Genomic DNA, 19,413 nt, shown 5'->3' with positions numbered 1-19,413 from the left:
TGATGAGCAGAGGAGGGCTGGCTGGCGTAGGTGGAGCGCTAATGTTTTTGTCATAGCTCTGACGAGGTCCCGTTGTTAAGTTAGCGTCGTTAGCAACAGCATTGCTAGGCGTCGACAGGCGTTGAATACACATTAACCGTGTATTTACATGTCCAGTGTCTCCTGATAGTAGTATTGTTGAACTTCTGTCCATCCTTCCAGTCAGGTATTTATTTATTTAGTTTCTATCTGCATTTGAGACAGATGCTATCACGTTAGCTCATGCTAAAGAGCTTCGTCGATGTATTGTCGTGGAGATAAGTCACTGTGAATGTCCATTTCGCCTTCTCGACTCTCATTTTCAAGAGGATATAGTATCCGAGGTGGTTTAAAATACAAATCCGTGATCCACAATAGAAAAAGGAGAGAGTGTGGAATCCAATGAGCCAGCTTGTACCTAAGTTACGGTCAGAGCGAAAAAAGATATCTCTTGAACTGCATTCTAGTCCGTCACTCTAACGTTCCTCATCCACGAATCTTTCATCCTCGCGCAAATTAATGGGGTAATCGTCACTTTCTCGCTCCTGATACCTCTCGCTCCATTGTAAACATAACGGGGAATTGTGAGCAGCACTACCGCTTGTGACGTCACGCTACTTCCGGTAGGGGCAAGGTTTTTTTTAATCAACGAGCAAAAGTTGCGAACTTTATCGTCGATTTTCTCTGCTAAATCCTTTCAGCAAAAATATGGCAATATCGCGAAATGATCAAGTACGACACATAGAATGGATCTGCTATTCCCGTTTAAATAAAAAAAATTCATTTCAGTGGGCCTTTAAGTATCTTGTCTTTGCAGTCTATTTAATTGAATATAAGTTGAAAAGGATTTGCAAATCGTCGTATTGTAGATCTCGCTTCAAATTTTTCATTGTACTTCCAACTGGAAGATATTTGACTCCGCTCAGACAGAACTTGAAGTTGAAGAAACAATGAAACATGTTGCGTAAAATGACAAAACCCTCATCAGTTTATTGTCTTTCAGCAAGAAAAAGGTCAGAATCTCACATTGCTTAGCCTTACCCGAGGCGTTCTCTCCGTCTTCATACGGAGTTTTTATTTCAACTACGAGGCTCCGTGGGCCTCAATCCGAGAAGCCACCTTAGAAATACATTTTAGTTCCTCTGTACAGAGTTCCTGTTGTCATCAAACTTGAACAAAAGACCCAAAAAAATGTGCCCAAGTTCAACACCCGATTCTTCCCGCCTCTAACTGTGTGGGCTGCATGTCAGGAAACACATTCATAGCTGGAGCAATGCCACAATTCAAGTAATGGAGGCCGGACACTTCCGGACCTGGCGCGGTTCACACGAACACCGCCGGCCGTATCTCGCCGACACCACCACCGAGTGCATTTTTGTGGCGCACGTCAACCGCTCATAACACCTCACACCGCCGTCACACTTTTGCAACAGTAGAAATACTGTCGGATTGCACTTTCTTCAAGCTTTTCATCTTGTGGCGTGTTTATAGAAAAAATATATATAGAATACAAAACGCTTATACTTGGGAGTAACAGAATATAACGTACAGTACTTCCGATTATGTTTTCATCAGCAGGTGTAGATAGTTTGATGCATCGACGAGATGTTTGCCAAGTGCTTTGGTCAACGGGTATAACCAGGAGTATGCTTTTATAATGGCTTACTACAGGATGTTAATGCTACATAATATCCACTGTATGAATGCTGCAAATTGTTAGGGTGCACCACAATTTTTCACATATTCACAAGTGGCATTTCCCCCCCCCCAAGAACGGTTTGGTCCACCAAACCATGGACGACAGAAACAGCCTGTGTACAGCACCATTTTCTCCCCACTCGTGTCGCAGCCGTCGAATATAATCTGTAACTTTCTCAGAGCTCGTTCAGATTGAAGCGAAAAACGTCAGCTCCGATTGTTTGGGTCAAACCAAGACGACTGGGAGCAATCGAGCGGGCGTCGACATGTCTATACCAAAATAACAAACAGCAATATATGAAGGTCTTCCCGGAAACATTTAACGGTCTCTTGAAAGAGACAAAAAAAACAACAGAAGCTGACATTCAAGTTCCGGTCCCACTTGGATCTGTGAACTCGCGTTCGCCAAAACTGATGGAATCACTTTAGTGCAACATTTTTGCAGTCCTTCTCGCAGGCTACAGTAAACACGTCCTTCGTAGAATCTCACCGGGTTTACATTTCTGGGGCGGCCGGTGGAAGCCGGACAGTCTGTATGAGTTTGTGCTCCTCGGCGTGTTGCGAGGGCACCGCGGGCGCTTTGGCGTGTACCGGATGCGACAGCCTCACGTCCAGGGCGTCGTTGTGTTGCGCCAAGGAGTGCAGGCGGTAGTGCAGGACCAGGTCTTTCAGGGAGCAGTGGATGTCGTAGGGCTCGGCGAAGCCGTAGCCGTGCGGCGTGTTGTAGACCATACAGTGCTTCACTTCTTCCTTGACTCTGGAGGAGGATAAATCAAAGCCACCAGTGAGCATCACGCCGACATCCACCCCGTGCCTTCAAAATGTGCTACTCACACAACGGAGCAGGCGTAGGAGCCTTGTTTGCTGCTCTCACGAATGAGGAACGTGCCGGTGTCTTTCCCGTCCAGCATCTCCTCGGCCTGCGTCCGGCTCATTTCGCCCACAAACCAACTCGTCTCGTCCTGATGTGGCAAGTTCTTCTCGTCGCCCTTCAGCACGTACGTACTGCCAAAGCAAAACATGACTTTGGGTTAACTCCGCCATCATGGGAAGAAAGTGTGTTTCTCAGAAGGCTTTAGTCAACACGTACTCGTCGAGGCTGTCACTGAGTATGCCGAGCCAGTCGTATATACGTTTCTGCCGTACGCCTTTGTGGTTGAGCCAGCTGTAAGAGGAAAAAAAAAGATGACAGGTTACTTGAAAGACTTTCCAGAGTGCAAAGCCTGGTCAGTCTACCTCACTCTACTCCAGACCTGAGCATTCTGCGGCCCGCGGGCCACGTCCGGCCCTTTGTGGGTCCCTGTCCGGCCCGCGTGAGGCCAATCATAAATTACAAAATAAAGTTGAAAAAACATCTATGTCAGGGGTCACCAACGCGGTGCCCGCGGGCACCAGGTAGCCCGTAAGGACCAGATGAGTCGCCCGCTGGCCTGTTCTAAAAATAGCTCAAATAGCAGCACCTACCAGTGAGCTGCATCTATTGTATTTATTTACTAGCAAGCTGGTCTCGCTTTGCCCGACATTTTTAATTCTAAGAGAGACAAAACTCAAATAGAATTTGAAAATCCAAGAACATATTTTAAAGACTTGGTCTTTGCTTGTTTAAATAAATTCATTAATTTTTTTACTTTGCTTCTTATAACTTTCAGAAAGACAATTTTACAGAAAAAATACAACCTTAAAAATGATTTTAGGATTTTTAAACACATATGCCTTTTTGCCTTTTAAATTCCTTCCTCTTCTTTCCTGACAATTTAAATCGATGTTCAAGTAAATGTATCTTTTTTATTGTAAAGAATAATAAATACATTTTAATTTAATTCTTCATTTTAGCTTCTGTTTTTTCGACGAAGAATATTTGTGAAATATTTCTTCAAACTTATTATGATTAAAATTCAAAAAAATTATTCTGTTTCAAGTTTTTATAGTTTATATAAAACTATAAAAAAAAAATCTAGAAAATCTGTAGAATCAAATTTAAATCTTATTTGAAAGTCTTTTGAATTTCTTTTAAAATTTTTGTTCTGGAAAATCTAGAAGAAATAATGATTTGTCTTTGTTAGAAATATAGCTTGGTCCAATTTGTTATATATTCTAACAAAGTGTAGATTGGATTTTAACCTATTTAAAACATGTCATCAAAATTTTAAAATGAATCTTAATCAGGAAAAATGACTAATGATGTTCCATAAATTCTTTTTTTTATTTTTTCAAAAAGATTCGAATTAGCTAGTTTTTCTCTTCTTTTTTTCGGGTGAATTTTGAATTTTAAAGAGTCGAAATTGAAGATAAACTATGTTTCAAAATTTAATTGTCATTTTTTTCGTGTTTTCTCCTCTTTTAAACCGTTCAATTAAGTGTAAATATCATTAATTATTAATAATAACATATAGTTAAAGGTAAATTGAGCAAATTGGCTATTTCTGGCAATTGATTTAAGTGTGTATCAAACTGGTTGCCCTTCGCATTAATCACTACCCAAGAAGTAGCTCTTGCTTTCAAAAAGGTTGGTGACCCCTGACATAGATTCTATGTCGTGCGCGCAATACAACTGTGCTGCTTTTATTTTGAAAAGTGTTATTAATGGGCGTATGAACCTGTGAGTGAAGGTGCACAGCGACAAGTGATGCACGGTTTACCCCCGAGACGCTAAAAAGAGAAAAGTTGATGACCAATGGCGTGTTTTCAACAAGACATGGACTGCCAAGCAACGTTCCCTCAAGCGTCCTCGGCGCACAGCAAATATATGCCGCGCACCAAATCAAATCCCATCTGAATTCTAAACAAAATAAACATATTTATTCTGTGTAATTTTGCAATGCAACTCTGAGTGACAGTGACAACAAGCGGCCCTAACGGTGTTCGTCAACACCGTTCAATTGAACACCGTTCAATTATTGTAACGTCTATCGAGATGCTTCGAGGCCAGGAATTATATCAATCACTTTATTGAGCAAAACCAGTGTTTCCCACACATTCATTTATTTGTGGCGGCCCGTCACGAAAGAATTAAGGCCGCCACAAATAGATTTAAATTTTTTTTTTTTTTTTTTTTGGTCCTGTCCAGCTTCTTAGGCAAATCATATAGTTGATGTAGATGCCCATATAGGCTGTTCACATTTACTTTACAAAAGAGAAGTGTAGGATACTTCTCTTGTTGCCTTATTTGTATTTGACCACTACTGTTTTCTGTTTATTTGTTACTGACTGTGGCAGGACACCTCTGCCTCTGTTTCACTTTATGTTGCTGGTAAATAATATGGTTGTAGTAGTAGGCTAAAGTTAAATGATTTAGTATGCATTAATTGAAGGGGCAGAGCTTTAAGAGACATTTTAGCTTTTATGTTTTTATAAGATATATTTTTTGTAAGAACCACAATTAATAAATATACTTCAGTGAATAACTTATTGTTCAAATCTGTATATAAATATGTACATAAAGTGTAATTATATTGTAAAATGGATGGATGGATGGACGTTTAAAACATAACTGTTATTATTAATTAGTAAGTATACATTTTTTTAGCCTTTTTAGAGAAAATCATATCATTGTAGTAAATTATGCAAATTACTCGATGATGTCATGATGACCGCGCCCATAGCCACGCCCCCACCGCCACAGGTATCTTGGCAGTTTATGGGAAACACTGAAAACTGTTTATATTCGGCCATAACCACACCAAAAACATGAGTAAAACACTTCTATCTCGAAAAACTAGTCATTTTCTGCCGTACAAACCAGGCCAAAACCAACTTGTCATCTGTCACCAACACGCACACCACTAAGCCACTGGTGCGTTTATGGCCGCACAAAAAGTCGGACAACTCAAACACCACACAAAGTTACACTATGACTCCTCAGTCATACGTGTGCTTATTTTACTGTCATTTATTATTCATGTTGATTTATTGATATTAGTCATGGAATGCTGTTACTAGAGAAAGTTACAGGAATGCACACTTCATCCTATGCTTACATCTCATTGTGCAACATGAGGATGTTTAAGGGCAACTAAATGTGATCTCTGAAAGGTGTACAAATGATTTCCAAAGCAGTGCTTTTGGTATAAAGTTAAGTTAGGTTAAATGAAAGTATTATTATTATTATTATTATTATTTATCTTACAGTATACATCAAAAATAATATTGAGCAAAATTTAATTGAAATATTGTCGATGTGGCCCTCCAGCAGTGCTCGGGTTGCTCATGCGGCCCCCGGTAAAAATGAATTGCCCACCCCTGCTCTACTCACTTGAGGTACTGGTCTCTGATGTTGCGCAGCTGGATGAGATCTGGCCGCAAACTGTTTATCTTTCGGTCTGTCTCTCGGTAGTCCTCCACCTGGCTTCTCAAGTCTTCCTCCAGATGGATCTTGCTGTCGTAGATCTCGCAGAGTCGGCACTTCAGCTTCTCGTAATTGATCAAAAAGCTAAAAAGGAAACAAGTCATTGTCTGAGTAACATCTCAGGACTGCGGCCGATAAGAGAAGAAATGCGGTGTGCAGAACTTCCGAGTGATGCCGGTACCTCTCCAGATCTTTGTCGTCTCCGTCAGATTGATTGTTCCTCTCAAATTCCTCCCCGTAGCGCTCCTGTTCACGACACTGCTCCTCAAAGATCATCATCGTCTCGTTGAACGCCTCGATCGCCGTTTGCTTCATCTGAATTTCCTGACACCACGCAGAATACAACAATTCAGATTCAGGCCGACTCGACTGCGTTAAAGGCCTACTGAAATGAAATGTTCTTATTTAAACGGGGATAGCAGATCCATCCTATGTGTCATACTTGATCATTTCGCGATGTTGCCATATTTTTGCTGAAAGGATTTAGTAGAGAACTTCGACGATAAAGTTCGCAACTTTTGGTCGCCTGTACCGGAAGTAGCGTGACGTCACAGGTTGAAAGGCTCCTCACATTTCCCCATTGTTTACACCAGCAGCGAGAGCGATTCGGACCGAGAAAGCGACGATTACCCCATTAATTTGAGCCAGGGTGAAAGATTCGTGGATGAGGAACATGAGAGTGAAGGACTAGAGTGCAGTGCAGGACGTATCTTTTTTCGCTCTGACCGTAACTTAGGTACAAGCTGGCTCATGGGATTCCACACTTACTCCTTTTTTTATTGTGAATCACGGATTTGTATTTTAAACCACCTCGGATACTATATCCTCTTGAAAATGAGAGTCGAGAACGCGAAATGGACATTCACAGTGACTTTTATCTCCGCGACAATACATCGGCGAAGCACTTTAGCTACGGAGCTAACGTGATAGCATCGGGCTTAAATGCAGATAGAAACAAAATAAATAAACCCCCGACTGGAAGGATAGACAGAAGATCAACAATACTATTAAACCATGGACATGTAACTACACGGTTAATGCTTTCCAGCCTGGCGAAGCTTAACAATGCTGTTGCTAACGACGCCATTGAAGCTAACTTAGCCACAGGACCTCGTCAGAGCTATGCTAAAAACATTAGCTATCCACCTACGCCAGCCCTCATCTGCTCATCAACACCCGTGCTCACCTGCGTTCCAGCGATCGACGGAGCGACGAAGGACTTCACCCGATCATCTATGTGGTCGGCGGCTAGCGGCGGATGGCGCGTCTGCTATCCAAGTCAAAGTCCTCCTGGTTGTGTTGCTGCAGCCAGCCGCTAATACACCGATCCCCCCTACAGCTTTCTTCTTTGCAGTCTCCATTGTTCATTAAACAAATTGCAAAAGATTCACCAACACAGATGTCCAGAATACTGTGGAATTATGCAATGAAAACAAAGCTTTTTGTATTGGATTCAATGGTGTCCGAATACTTCCGTTTAACTAGTGACGTCACGCGTATACGTCATCATACATAGACGTTTTCTAAATTTAAAATGTCCCTTTATAAGTTAACCCGGCCATATTGGCATGTGTTGCAATGTTAAGATTTCACCATTGATATATAGACTATCAGACTGCGTGGTCGCTAGTAGTGGATTTCAGTAGGCCTTTAAGGTTAGATGTCCTTTGAGTTTGTATTCATATTTTTACCTGTGAGGTCTTGGTGAAGGACTCATAAAGACGATCAAACTCCTTTGATTTCTCTTGATACTGACAGTGGACCTCTTTAAGCTTCCTTCCCGCAACATCGACGCTGTTCTCCTTCACCTGAAAGAAATATGGTCAATATATAGACTAACATTTCCACTAAACGCTAATGCAAAGACATCGTAGCGTTGCGCCCTAACCTGCTGGAAGCGGGACAAGGGATGTGTAAGCATCAGGTCCAGTGTGGCGTTGTACTCCACCAAGGGATGGTGCTGGTAGTGCCAAATGAGCTCCACCACCGAGGCGAACGTGAGCGGGTCCGAGAAGCCGTACTTGCCGTCTCGGTGGTAAATCTTGATCAGCTTATTGTGGCCGTCTTTCCTGAAAACCCACAATGCATCCGATGGATTAGTTAAGAAATAAAAATGCGTAACTGACACCCTTGCTTCGTCTTTTCATACCGCAATGTCAGCGTGAAGTCTCCCTGCAACTTTGTGGACGCGTCGCGCACCAGGAAGGAGCCGTCAGACGTGTCGCGGAGCTTCTCGTTCACCTCATCCCTGAGGCAAAAATCAGTTAGCAGATTAAACACGGCGAGGCGTTTCAAACGGCACGTTGGCAGACGTTTACCTGGTTATGTCTCCCCAGTACCATTCCGCGTCCTGTAGGGAGTACGTCGGCGGGGGAAGGCAGTTATTGTTCATGGCAGAAGAGGCTGGCTTTGTTGACCTAGGGGGGAGAGCTGCCCAGGACAAAAACAGAAGAAAACCCAGGATTAGTTGGACTAGTTCTTAGAAAGAGCGCTATCAGTCTTGAAATATTGATCTACATGTCTCAGGGAGCGTAAACATGAATGTCCCGCACCCGCCCGCCCACACCAGTCTGTCACTGCCTGTCAGGGACAAGCCCAGGCATGTTTCCAAAAGATGTCACATGACTGACACCCAACTGGAGTTGTTGCACGAGTCTTAAAGTCTCCAGAAAGAGTGAGAGTCAGGACCGGCAGTTGGAAATGAGTATCTTTGATTCGCCCTTTTTGTTGAAAACAGTGAAAGGCTCGATTGATTGATTGATTGATTGAGACTTTTATTAGTAGGTTGCACAGTGAAGTACATATTCCGTACAATTGACCACTAAATGGTAACACCCGAATAAGTTTTGCAACTTGTTTAAGTCGGGGTCCACTTAAATTGATTCATGATACAGATATATACTATCATCATAATACAGTCATCACACAAGATAATCACATTGAATTATTTACATTATTTACAATCAGGGGTGTGGAGGGGGGGGGGGGTAGGATATGGACATCAAGTAGTGGACATAGAGAGAGAGAGAGACAGACAAAGAGAGAGAGAGAGATCAGAAGGCATAAGAAAAAGTATCTGCATTTGATTGTTTACATTTGATTATTAGCAATCCGGGGAGGGTGTTAGTTTAGGGTTGTAGCTGCCTGGAGGTGAACTTTTATTGCGGTTTTGAAGGAGGATAGAGATGCCCTTTCTTTTATACCTGTTGGGAGCGCATTCCACATTGATGTGGCATAGAAAGAGAATGAGTTAAGACCTTTGTTAGATCAGAATCTGGGTTTAACGTGGTTAGTGGAGCTCCCCCTGGTGTTGTGGTTATGGCGGTCATTTACGTTAAGGAAGTAGTTTGACGTGTACTTCGGTATCAGGGAGGTGTAGCGGATTTTATAGACCAGGCTCAGTGCAAGTTGTTTAACTCTGTCCTCCACCCTGAGCCAGCCCACTTTGGAGAAGTGGGTAGGAGTGAGGTGGGATCTGGGGTGGAGGTCTAGAAGTAACCTGACTAGCTTGTTCTGAGATGTTTGGAGTTTAGATTTGAGGGTTTTGGAGGTGCTAGGGTACCAGGAGGTGCATGCGTAATGGAAAAAGGGTTGAACGAGAGTTCCCGCCAGAATCCTCAAGGTGCTTTTGTTGACCAGAGAGCAAATTCTGTAGAGAAATCTCGTTCGTTGGTTAACCTTTTTGATGACTTTGGTTGCCATTTTATCACAGGAAAGGTTAGCCTCTAGAATGGAACCTAGGTAGGTTCATGGTGATAACAATGTCAACCACTTTTATGGTGAAGTCATTGACTTTCTTAAGGCGTAAGACTTTCAGCACAGACTTCAACGGAAAAGCTGAAATGGCTTAAATGACACTTTGAACTGCGTGACCCGCCGTTATGTAATTAATGCACTCGTGCAGATCTTCGTAGGTTTTCCACAAACCTTCGGGGGAAGAAAATCTGACTTGGCTAAACGTCTAAGCGTTTTCCTGAGGATAAAAAAGGAGGGCAGACCGCATCAAGAGAAGGTGAAGGGCGATATATTTCACTGCCGGACAAAAGTGCCTTTCATGAGGCAGTTGGGGAGACGACAAGCGCTGCCTCTGAGAGGAGAAAATGTGGCTTTCACCCACCTTCCGCTCTCCTCTTTTCCTGACCTTAAAATAAACAAAAGTCAGGTGCAGCACCAGCACATTTTGGCAGCCCCAAAACCTAAAAGCTGCCGCTTCTGCTGGGCCCAGCAAAATTAAATCCGCACACCTTCCCTCCCTCCGGTGGGCTGCCAAGAAAGTTCCAGTGGACTTCCAAAAGCCGCCGACCGGCAGCACGGAACCCGACCGGAGCCAAGTCATTAAGCACGGACTAAGAAGTGCATCAATCATGATGTCGCCTGGTTCTGCTGCGTTGCCAGTAGGACCTTCTCCACCAAACATGACTTTCATTTACACACTCAAGAGTTCTACGTTAGTTACTTCCATTCGCCAGGCTTTAGTTTGAAGATGTGGTAACTCCGTAACTTGGATTATACGTGCACGTCCTTGAAAACTGACTTGGAAACCACCTTGCAAAATAGCTTGGAAATGGAGGCAACGTTGATGGCTCACGTTGGATCCGTGTTGGTGGTTGTTGGGGGATGACCAAATTTCAATGTTAAATCAACGTCACAACCTGACATTGATTAAATGTTGTCAAGAAGAATGTTGTTTCAATGTTGTATTTGTGTTGTAGAATATTGGTTGGGAATTGACCAAAATTATATGTTAAATCTACGTCGTCAAAAAGTATGTTGTGTCAACGTTGTATTTGTGTTGTAGAATATTGGTTGGGAAATGACAGAATTTCAATGTTAAATCAACGTCACAACCTGATATTGAATAAACGTTGTCAAAAAGTATGTTGTTCCAACGTTGTGTTTGTGTTGTAGAATATTGGTTGGGAAATGACCAAATTTCAATGTTAAATCACCGTCATAACCTGACATTGATTAAATGTTGTCAAACAGAATGTTGTTCCAACGTTGTATTTGTGTTGTAGAATATTGGTTGGGAAATGACCAAATTTCAATGTTAAATCAATGTCAACGTTGTATTTCTGTTGTAGAATATTGGTTGGGAAATGACCAAATTTCAATGTTAAATCAACGTCGTCAAAAAGCATGTTGTGTCAACGTTGTATTTCTGTTGTAGAATATTGGTTGGGAAATGACCAAAATTCAATGTAAAATCAACGTAGTCAAAAAGTATGTTGTTTCAACGTTGTATTTGTGTTGTAGAATATTGGTTGGGAAATGACCAAAATTCAATGTTAAATCTACGTAGTCAAAAAATATGTTGTGTCAACGTTGTATTTCTATTGGTTGAGAAATGACCAAATTTCAATGTTAAATCAACGTCGTCAAAAAGTATGTTGTTTCAACGTTGTATTTGTGTTGTAGAATATTGGTAGAGAAATGACCAAATTTCAATGTTAAATCAACGTTCCAACCCACCATTGAATAAACGTTGTCAACAAGTATGTTGTTCCAACGTTGTGTTTGTGTTGTAAAATATTGGTTGGGAAATGACCAAATTTCAATGTTAACTCACCGTCATAACCTGTCATTGATTAAATGTTGTCAAAAAGTATGCTGTTCCAACGTTGTGTTTGTGTTGTAGAATATTGGTTGGGAAATGACCAAATTTCAATGTTAAATCAACGTTCCAACCCACCATTGAATAAACGTTGTCAAAAAGTATGTTGTTCCAACGTTGTGTTTGTGTTGTAGAATATTGGTTGGGAAATGACCAAATTTCAATGTTAAATCACTGTCATAACCTGACATTGATTAAATGTTGTCAAAAAGTATGCTGTTCCAACGTTGTGTTTGTGTTGTAGAATATTGGTTGGGAAATGACCAAATTTCAATGTTAAATCAACGTCATAACCTGACATTGAATTAACGTCATCAAAAAGTATGCTGTTTTAACGTTGTATTTGTGTTGTAGAATATTGGTATGGAAATGACCAAAATTCAATGTTAAATCTACGTCGTCAAAAAGTATGTTGTGTCAACGTTGTATTTGTGTTGTAGAATATTGGTTGGGAAATGACCAAATTTCAATGTTAAATCAACGTCGTCAAAAAGTATGTTGTTCCAACGTTGTGTTTGTGTTGTAGAATATTGGTTGGGAAATGACCAAATTTCAATGTTAAATCAACGTTCCAACCCACCATTGAATAAACGTTGTCAAAAAGTATGTTGTTCCAACGTTGTGTTTGTGTTGTAGAATATTGGTTGGGAAATGACCAAATTTCAATGTTAAATCACCGTCATAACCTGACATTGATTAAATGTTGTCAAACAGAATGTTGTTCCAACGTTGTATTTGTGTTGTAGAATATTGGTTGGGAAATGACCAAAATTAAATGTAAAATCAACGTAGTCAAAAAGTATGTTGTTTCAACGTTGTATTTGTGTTGTAGAATATTGGTTGGGAAATGACCAAATTTCAATGTTAAATCAACGTCGTCAAAAAGCATGTTGTGTCAACGTTGTATTTCTGTTGTAGAATATTGGTTGGGAAATGACCAAAATTCAATGTAAAATCAACGTAGTCAAAAAGTATGTTGTTTCAACGTTGTATTTGTGTTGTAGAATATTGGTTGAGAAATGACCAAATTTCAATGTTAAATCAACGTCGTCAAAAAGTATGTTGTTTCAACGTTGTATTTGTGTTGTAGAATATTGGTTGAGAAATGACCAAATTTCAATGTTAAATCAACGTTCCAACCCACCATTGAATAAACGTTGTCAAAAAGTATGATGTTCCAACGTTGTGTTTGTGTTGTAAAATATTGGTTGGGAAATGACCAAATTTCAATGTTAACTTACCGTCATAACCTGACATTGATTAAATGTTGTCAAAAAGTATGCTGTTCCAACGTTGTGTTTGTGTTGTAGAATATTGGTTGAGAAATGACCAAATTTCAATGTTAAATCAACGTTCCAACCCACCATTGAATAAACGTTGTCAAAAAGTATGTTGTTCCAACGTTGTGTTTGTGTTGTAGAATATTGGTTGGGAAATGACCAAATTTCAATGTTAAATCACCGTCATAACCTGACATTGATTAAATGTTGTCAAACAGAATGTTGTTCCAACGTTGTATTTGTGTAGTAGAATATTGGTTGGGAAATGACCAAAATTCAATGTAAAATCGACGTAGTCAAAAAGTATGTTGTTTCAACGTTGTATTTGTGTTGTAGAATATTGGTTGGGAAATGACCAAATTTCAATGTTAAATCTACGTCGTCAAAAAGTATGTTGTGTCAACGTTGTATTTCTGTTGTAGAATATTGGTTGGGAAATTACCAAATTTCAATGTTAAATCAACGTCGTCAAAAAGCATGTTGTTTCAACGTTGTATTTGTGTTGTAGAATATTGGTTGTTGAAATTACTAAATTTCAATGTTAAATCAACGTTCCAACCTACCATTGAATAAACGTTGTCAAAAAGTATGTTGATCCAACGTTGTGTTTGTGTTGTAGAATATTGGTTGGGAAATGACCAAATTTCAATGTTAAATCAACGTCATAACCTGACATTGAATTAACGTCATCAAAAAGTATGCTGTTTCAACGTTTTATTTGTGTTGTAGAATATTGGTATGGAAATGACCAAAATTCAATGTTACGTCTACGTCGTCAAAAAGTATGTTGTGTCAACGTTGTATTTGTGTTGTAGAATATTGGTTGGGAAATGATCAAGATTCAATGTTAAATCAATGTAGTCAAAAAGTATGTTGTTTCAACGTTGTATTTGTGTTGTAGAATATTGGTGGGGAAATTACCAAAATTCAATGTTAAATCAACGTCATAACCTGACATTGATTAAATATTGTCAAAAAGCATGTTGTTTCAACGTTGTATTTGTCTTGTAGAATATAGGTTGGGAAATGACCAAATTTCAATGTTAAATCAATGTCATAACATGACATTAAATTAACGTCATCAAAAAGTATGTTGTTTCAACGTTGTATTGTGTTATAGAATATTGTTTGGGAAATGATCAAAATTCAATGTAAAATCAACGTTGTCAAAAAGTATGTTGTTTCAACGTTGTATTGTGTTGTAGAATATTGTTTGGGAAATGACCAAAATTCAATGTTAAATCAATGAGTCAAAAAGTATGTTGTTTCAACGTTGTATTTGTTTGTTATAGAATATTGGTTGGGAAATGATCAAGATTCAATGTTAAATCAACGTAGTCAAAAAGCATGTTGTTTCAACGTTGTATTTGTGTTGTAGAATATTAGCTGGGAAATGACCAAATTTCAATGTTAAATCAACGTCATAACCTGACATTGATTAAAAGTTTTCAAAAAGCATGTTGTTTCAACGTTGTATTTGTGTTGTAGAATAGTGGTTGGAAAATGACCAAAATTCAATGTTAAATCTACGTCGTCAAAAAGTATGTTGTTTCAACGTTGTATTTGTGTTGTAGAATATTGGTGGGGAAATGACCAAATTTCAATGTTAAATCAACGTCCTCAAAAAGTATGTTGTGTCAACATTGTATTTGTGTTGTAGAATATTGGTTGGGAAATGACAGAATTTCAATGTTAAATCAATGTCATAACCTGACATTGAATTAACGTCATCAAAAAGTATGTTGTTTCAACGTTGTATTTGTGTTGTAGAATATTGTTTGGGAAACGACCAAAATTCAATGTAAAATCAACGTCGTCAAAAAGCATGTTGTTCCAACGTTGTGTTTGTGTTATAGAATATTTGTTGAAAAATGACCAACATTTTATGTATAATCAACGTTGTCAAAAAGTATGTTGTTTCAACGTTGTATTTGTGTTGTAGAATATTGGTCGAGAAATGACCAAATTTCAATGTTAAATCACTGTAGTCAAATAGCATGTTGTTTTAACGTTGTATTTGTGTTATAGAATATTGGTTGGGGAATGATCAAAATTCAACGTTAAATCAACGTAGTCAAAAAGTATGTTGTTTCAACGTTGTATTTGTCTTATAGAATATTGGTGGGGAAATGACCAAAATTCAATGGTCAAATCAACGTCAGTACCTGACATTGATTAAATGCCGTCAAAAAGCATGTTGTTTCAACGTTGTATTTGTGTTGTAGAATATTGGTTGGGAAATGACCAAATTTCAATGTTAAATCATTGTAGTCAAATAGCATGTTGTTTCAACGTTGTATTTGTTTGTTATAGAATATTGGTTGGGAAATGATCAAGATTCAATGTTAAATCAACGTAGTCAAAAAGTATGTTGTTTCAACGTTGTATTTGTGTTGTAGAATATTGGTTGGGAAATGACCAAATTTCAATGTTAAATCAACGTCATTACCTGACATTGAATTAACGTCATCAAAAAGTATGTTGTTTCAACGTTTTATTTGTGTTGTAGAATATTGGTATAGAAATGACCAAAATTCAATGTTAAATCTACGTCGTCAAAAAGTATGTTGTTTCAACGTTGTATTTGTGTTGTAGAATATTGGTTGGGAAATGACCAAATTTCAACGTCAAATCAATGTCGTCAAATAGCATGTTGTTTCAACGTTGTATTTGTTTGTTATAGAATATTAGTTGGGAAATGATCAAGATTCAATGTTAAATCAACGTCGTCAAAAAGCATGTTGTTACAACGTTGTATTTGTGTTGTAGAATATTGGTTGGGAAATGACCAAATTTCTATGTTAAATCAACGTCACAACCTGACATTGATTAAATGTTGTCAAAAAGTATGTTGGTTCAACGTTGTATTTGTGTTGTGAGTATTGGTTGGGAAATGATCAAAATTCAATGTTAAATCAACATAGTCAAAAAGTATGTTGTTTCAACGTTGTACTTGTGTTGTAGAATATTGGTTGGTAAATGACCAAATTTCAATGTTAAATCAACGTCATAACACGACATTGAATAAACGTTGCCAAAAAGCATGTTGTTCCAACGTTGTATTTGTGTTGTAGAATATTGGTTGGGAAATGACAAAAATTCAATGTTAAATCTACGTCGTCAAAAAGTATGTTGTTTCAACGTTTTATTTGTGTTGTAGAATATTGGTATAGAAATGACCAAAATTCAATGTTAAATCTACGTCGTCAAAAAGTATGTTGTTTCAACGTTGTATTTGTGTTGTAGAATATTGGTTGGGAAATGACCAAATTTCAATGTCAAATCAATGTCGTCAAATAGCATGTTGTTTCAACGTTGTATTTGTTTGTTATAGAATATTAGTTGGGAAATGATCAAGATTCAATGTTAAATCAACGTCGTCAAAAAGCATGTTGTTACAACGTTGTATTTGTGTTGTAGAATATTGGTTGGGAAATGACCAAATTTCTATGTTAAATCAACGTCACAACCTGACATTGATTAAATGTTGTCAAAAAGTATGTTGGTTCAACGTTGTATTTGTGTTGTGAGTATTGGTTGGGAAATGATCAAAATTCAATGTTAAATCAACATACCGGTAGTCAAAAAGTATGTTGTTTCAACGTTGTACTTGTGTTGTAGAATATTGGTTGGTAAATGACCAAATTTCAATGTTAAATCAACGTCATAACACGACATTGAATAAACGTTGCCAAAAAGCATGTTGTTCCAACGTTGTATTTGTGTTGTAGAATATTGGTTGGGAAATGACAAAAATTCAATGTTAAATCTACGTCGTCAAAAAGTATGTTGTGTCAACGTTGTATTTGTGTTGTAGAATATTGGTTGGGGAATGATCAAAATTCAATGTTAAATCAACGTAGTCAAAAAGTATGTTGTTTCAACGTTGTATTGTGTTATACAATATTGTTTGGGAAATGACCAAAATTCAATGTTAAATCAACGTTGTCAAAAAGCATGTTGTTTCAACGTTGTATTTGTGTTGTAGAATATTGGTTGGGAAATGACCAAATTTCAATGTTAAATCAACGTTGTCAAAAAGCATGTTGTTTCAACGTTGTATTTGTGTTGTAGAATATTGTTTGGGAAATGACCAAAATTCAATGTTAAATCAACGTTGTCAAAAAGCATGTTGTTTCAACGTTGTATTTGTGTTGTAGAATATTGGTTGGGAAATGTCCAAATTTAAATGTTAAATCAACGTTGTCAAAAAGCATGTTGTTTCAACGTTGTATTTGTGTTGTAGAATATTGGTTGGGAAATGACAAAAATTCAATGTTAAATCTACGTCGTCAAAAAGTATGTTGTGTCAACGTTGTATTTGTGTTGTAGAATATTGGTTGGGGAATGATCAAAATTCAATGTTAAATCTACGTCGTCAAAAAGTATGTTGTTTCAACGTTGTATTGTGTTATAGAATATTGTTTGGGAAATGACCAAATTTCAATGTTAAATCAACGTTGTCAAAAAGCATGTTGTTTCAACGTTGTATTTGTGTTGTAGAATATTGGTTGGGAAATTACCAAATTTCAATGTTAAATCAACGTTGTCAAAAAGTATGTTGTTTCAACGTTGTATTGTGTTATAGAATATTGTTTGGGAAATGACCAAAATTCAATGTTAAATCAACATTGTCAAAAAGCATGTTGTTTCATCGTTGTATTTGTGTTGTAGAATATTGGTTGGGAAATGACCAAATTTTACTGTTAAATCAACGTTCCAACCCACCATTGAATAAACGTTGTCAAAAAGTATGTTGTTTCAACGTTGTGTTTGTGTTGTAGAATATTGGTTGGGAAATGACCACATTTCAATGTTAAATCAACGTCACAACCTGACATTGATTAAATGTCAGAAAGTACGTTGTATTTGTGTTGTAGAATATTGGCTGGGAAATGACTACAATTCAATGTTGAATCAACGTCACAACCCGACATGGACTAAATGAAAACAAGTTCTCGACGTGGGAGCTGTCGGGTCACGAGGTGAGTCGTCTGGCCCAACGATTCCCAACCACTGTGCTGCGGCAAATTATCCATCCATCCATTTCCTACCGCTTGTCCGATTCCTTAAATTGTTCCCCCACAAACAGTTTTAATGTGCCTTTGTTGCCTTTCCGACAGACAGACAGAACAATTGAACGTTCTTCCAGTAGAGGGCAGAATGCAAGCTACTAGTTATTTGTGTAGAGCATCTAAATATACACAGTCTATACTTTTTAGGGATGTTTTAGTTCCCTGCAGCCTCGTTAGTTCCTGAGCTGGCGCTAATGAAGCAGGGCCGCTGCAGAGGAGAACAAAGCCATGTTTCATGCGGCGCTACTTTTTAATGCACCATATTTCCCTTTGCGCCCCCCCCCCCCCCCGCCCCCTGCTTTGTCACGGCCGTGCCTCCACAGAGAGGAACCCGGGCATCGTCCCCCTCGCCTGGGCACGTCATCGGCGCAGGGGACAAAGGAACGGAGTCCGAAGCACTGCGCCTGGTCTGCGCGCAGGTATTACGTAATCGCCCAAAGCCAATTGCGCTCTTGCGTGGCCCGGGCTTTTGGCACCGAGGAGACGATCTTTGTGCGCGCTCCTCAGCTCCACGGTGACGCAGAACCGAGCTGTCAAGACGCGTTCGAGCCCGGGACGCGAACAATGGCTGCGGTTACCTGGCGGCGCCGGGTCCATCTCGATGTAGAATAAACCTCCAGGGGGATAAATCATTCCTGTTTCACGAGAGTAGTCCAAGCTGCCTCCGTCGTCGCAAAAAACATTTAAAAAAAAAAAAAAAAAGATTTATTTTGTGTCGCTTTTTGAAGATGCTGCGGACCAGCAGCCTGCGCGTCCTGACTCGGACCCAGGACGAAGTGTTCTAGATGCTTCCCGCAGCACAAAGCACGTCGGAGTGCAACAATAGTGCGTGCGCACACTCGAGGTGACGCACTCGACCAGCTCGTCTTGGCTTCATCTGCGAGGCGGACTGAGCGGCTTTAAAGGGCACTTCTCTCCTCATCTTGGACCGCACCAAGGCGGCGGCACGGCGGGGGGGAGGAGGGGGGAGGAAAGGGGGGGTTCTTTGCGCGCGCAACCACGCCGAACACGCCTTTTCATCACTTCTGTTGACGGTCGCGATTGTTGTGGTGCATGAAAGCTTGACGGTATGATCGCGATGTGCATTTACCGATTATCTGCGTCCCTTTGGAGCAGACGATCCCCCCCCCCTGCTGGTGACTTGGTACAGTCCAGACTGGTTCATTCACTGCGCTAACAGCTGAAACATGTCTTGAATGGAAGCACACAAATATCGTCATCAAGCACACAACATCGTCGGTGCATCGCGATTGATGCGTTTTCCAACCCTGAGGAGTGAATTAATGACGCGTTTTGTGTGCGGGTTGCAGTGACATGACGTCATGTTTCTTTGTCGCCCGAGTGTGTGTGTGTGTGTGTGTGTGTGTCGTATTGTCGTCGAGC

General features: G+C 39.5%; 1 protein-coding gene across 1 annotated transcript; it reads right to left on the bottom strand.

Annotated features, from left to right (window-relative positions):
* Positions 1-983: 983 nt before the first annotated feature.
* LOC133650172 (phosphatidylinositol 3-kinase regulatory subunit gamma-like) lies at positions 984-18,927 on the bottom strand. Its single transcript, XM_062047103.1, has 10 exons — positions 18,609-18,927; positions 8,380-8,491; positions 8,211-8,309; positions 7,950-8,130; positions 7,753-7,869; positions 6,243-6,385; positions 5,969-6,145; positions 2,807-2,881; positions 2,551-2,721; positions 984-2,473 (listed from the first exon to the last, which is right to left on the bottom strand). Exons 1-10 carry the CDS (start codon positions 18,661-18,663, stop codon positions 2,212-2,214), a joined length of 1,392 nt encoding a protein of 463 aa, XP_061903087.1. The 5' UTR covers positions 18,664-18,927; the 3' UTR covers positions 984-2,211.
* Positions 18,928-19,413: the final 486 nt, after the last annotated feature.

The sequence above is a fragment of the Entelurus aequoreus genome, linkage group LG05 (genome assembly GCF_033978785.1).
Source record: "Entelurus aequoreus isolate RoL-2023_Sb linkage group LG05, RoL_Eaeq_v1.1, whole genome shotgun sequence".
Lineage (NCBI taxonomy): Eukaryota > Metazoa > Chordata > Actinopteri > Syngnathiformes > Syngnathidae > Entelurus > Entelurus aequoreus.
This window is presented reverse-complemented; position numbering and strand designations above follow the sequence as displayed.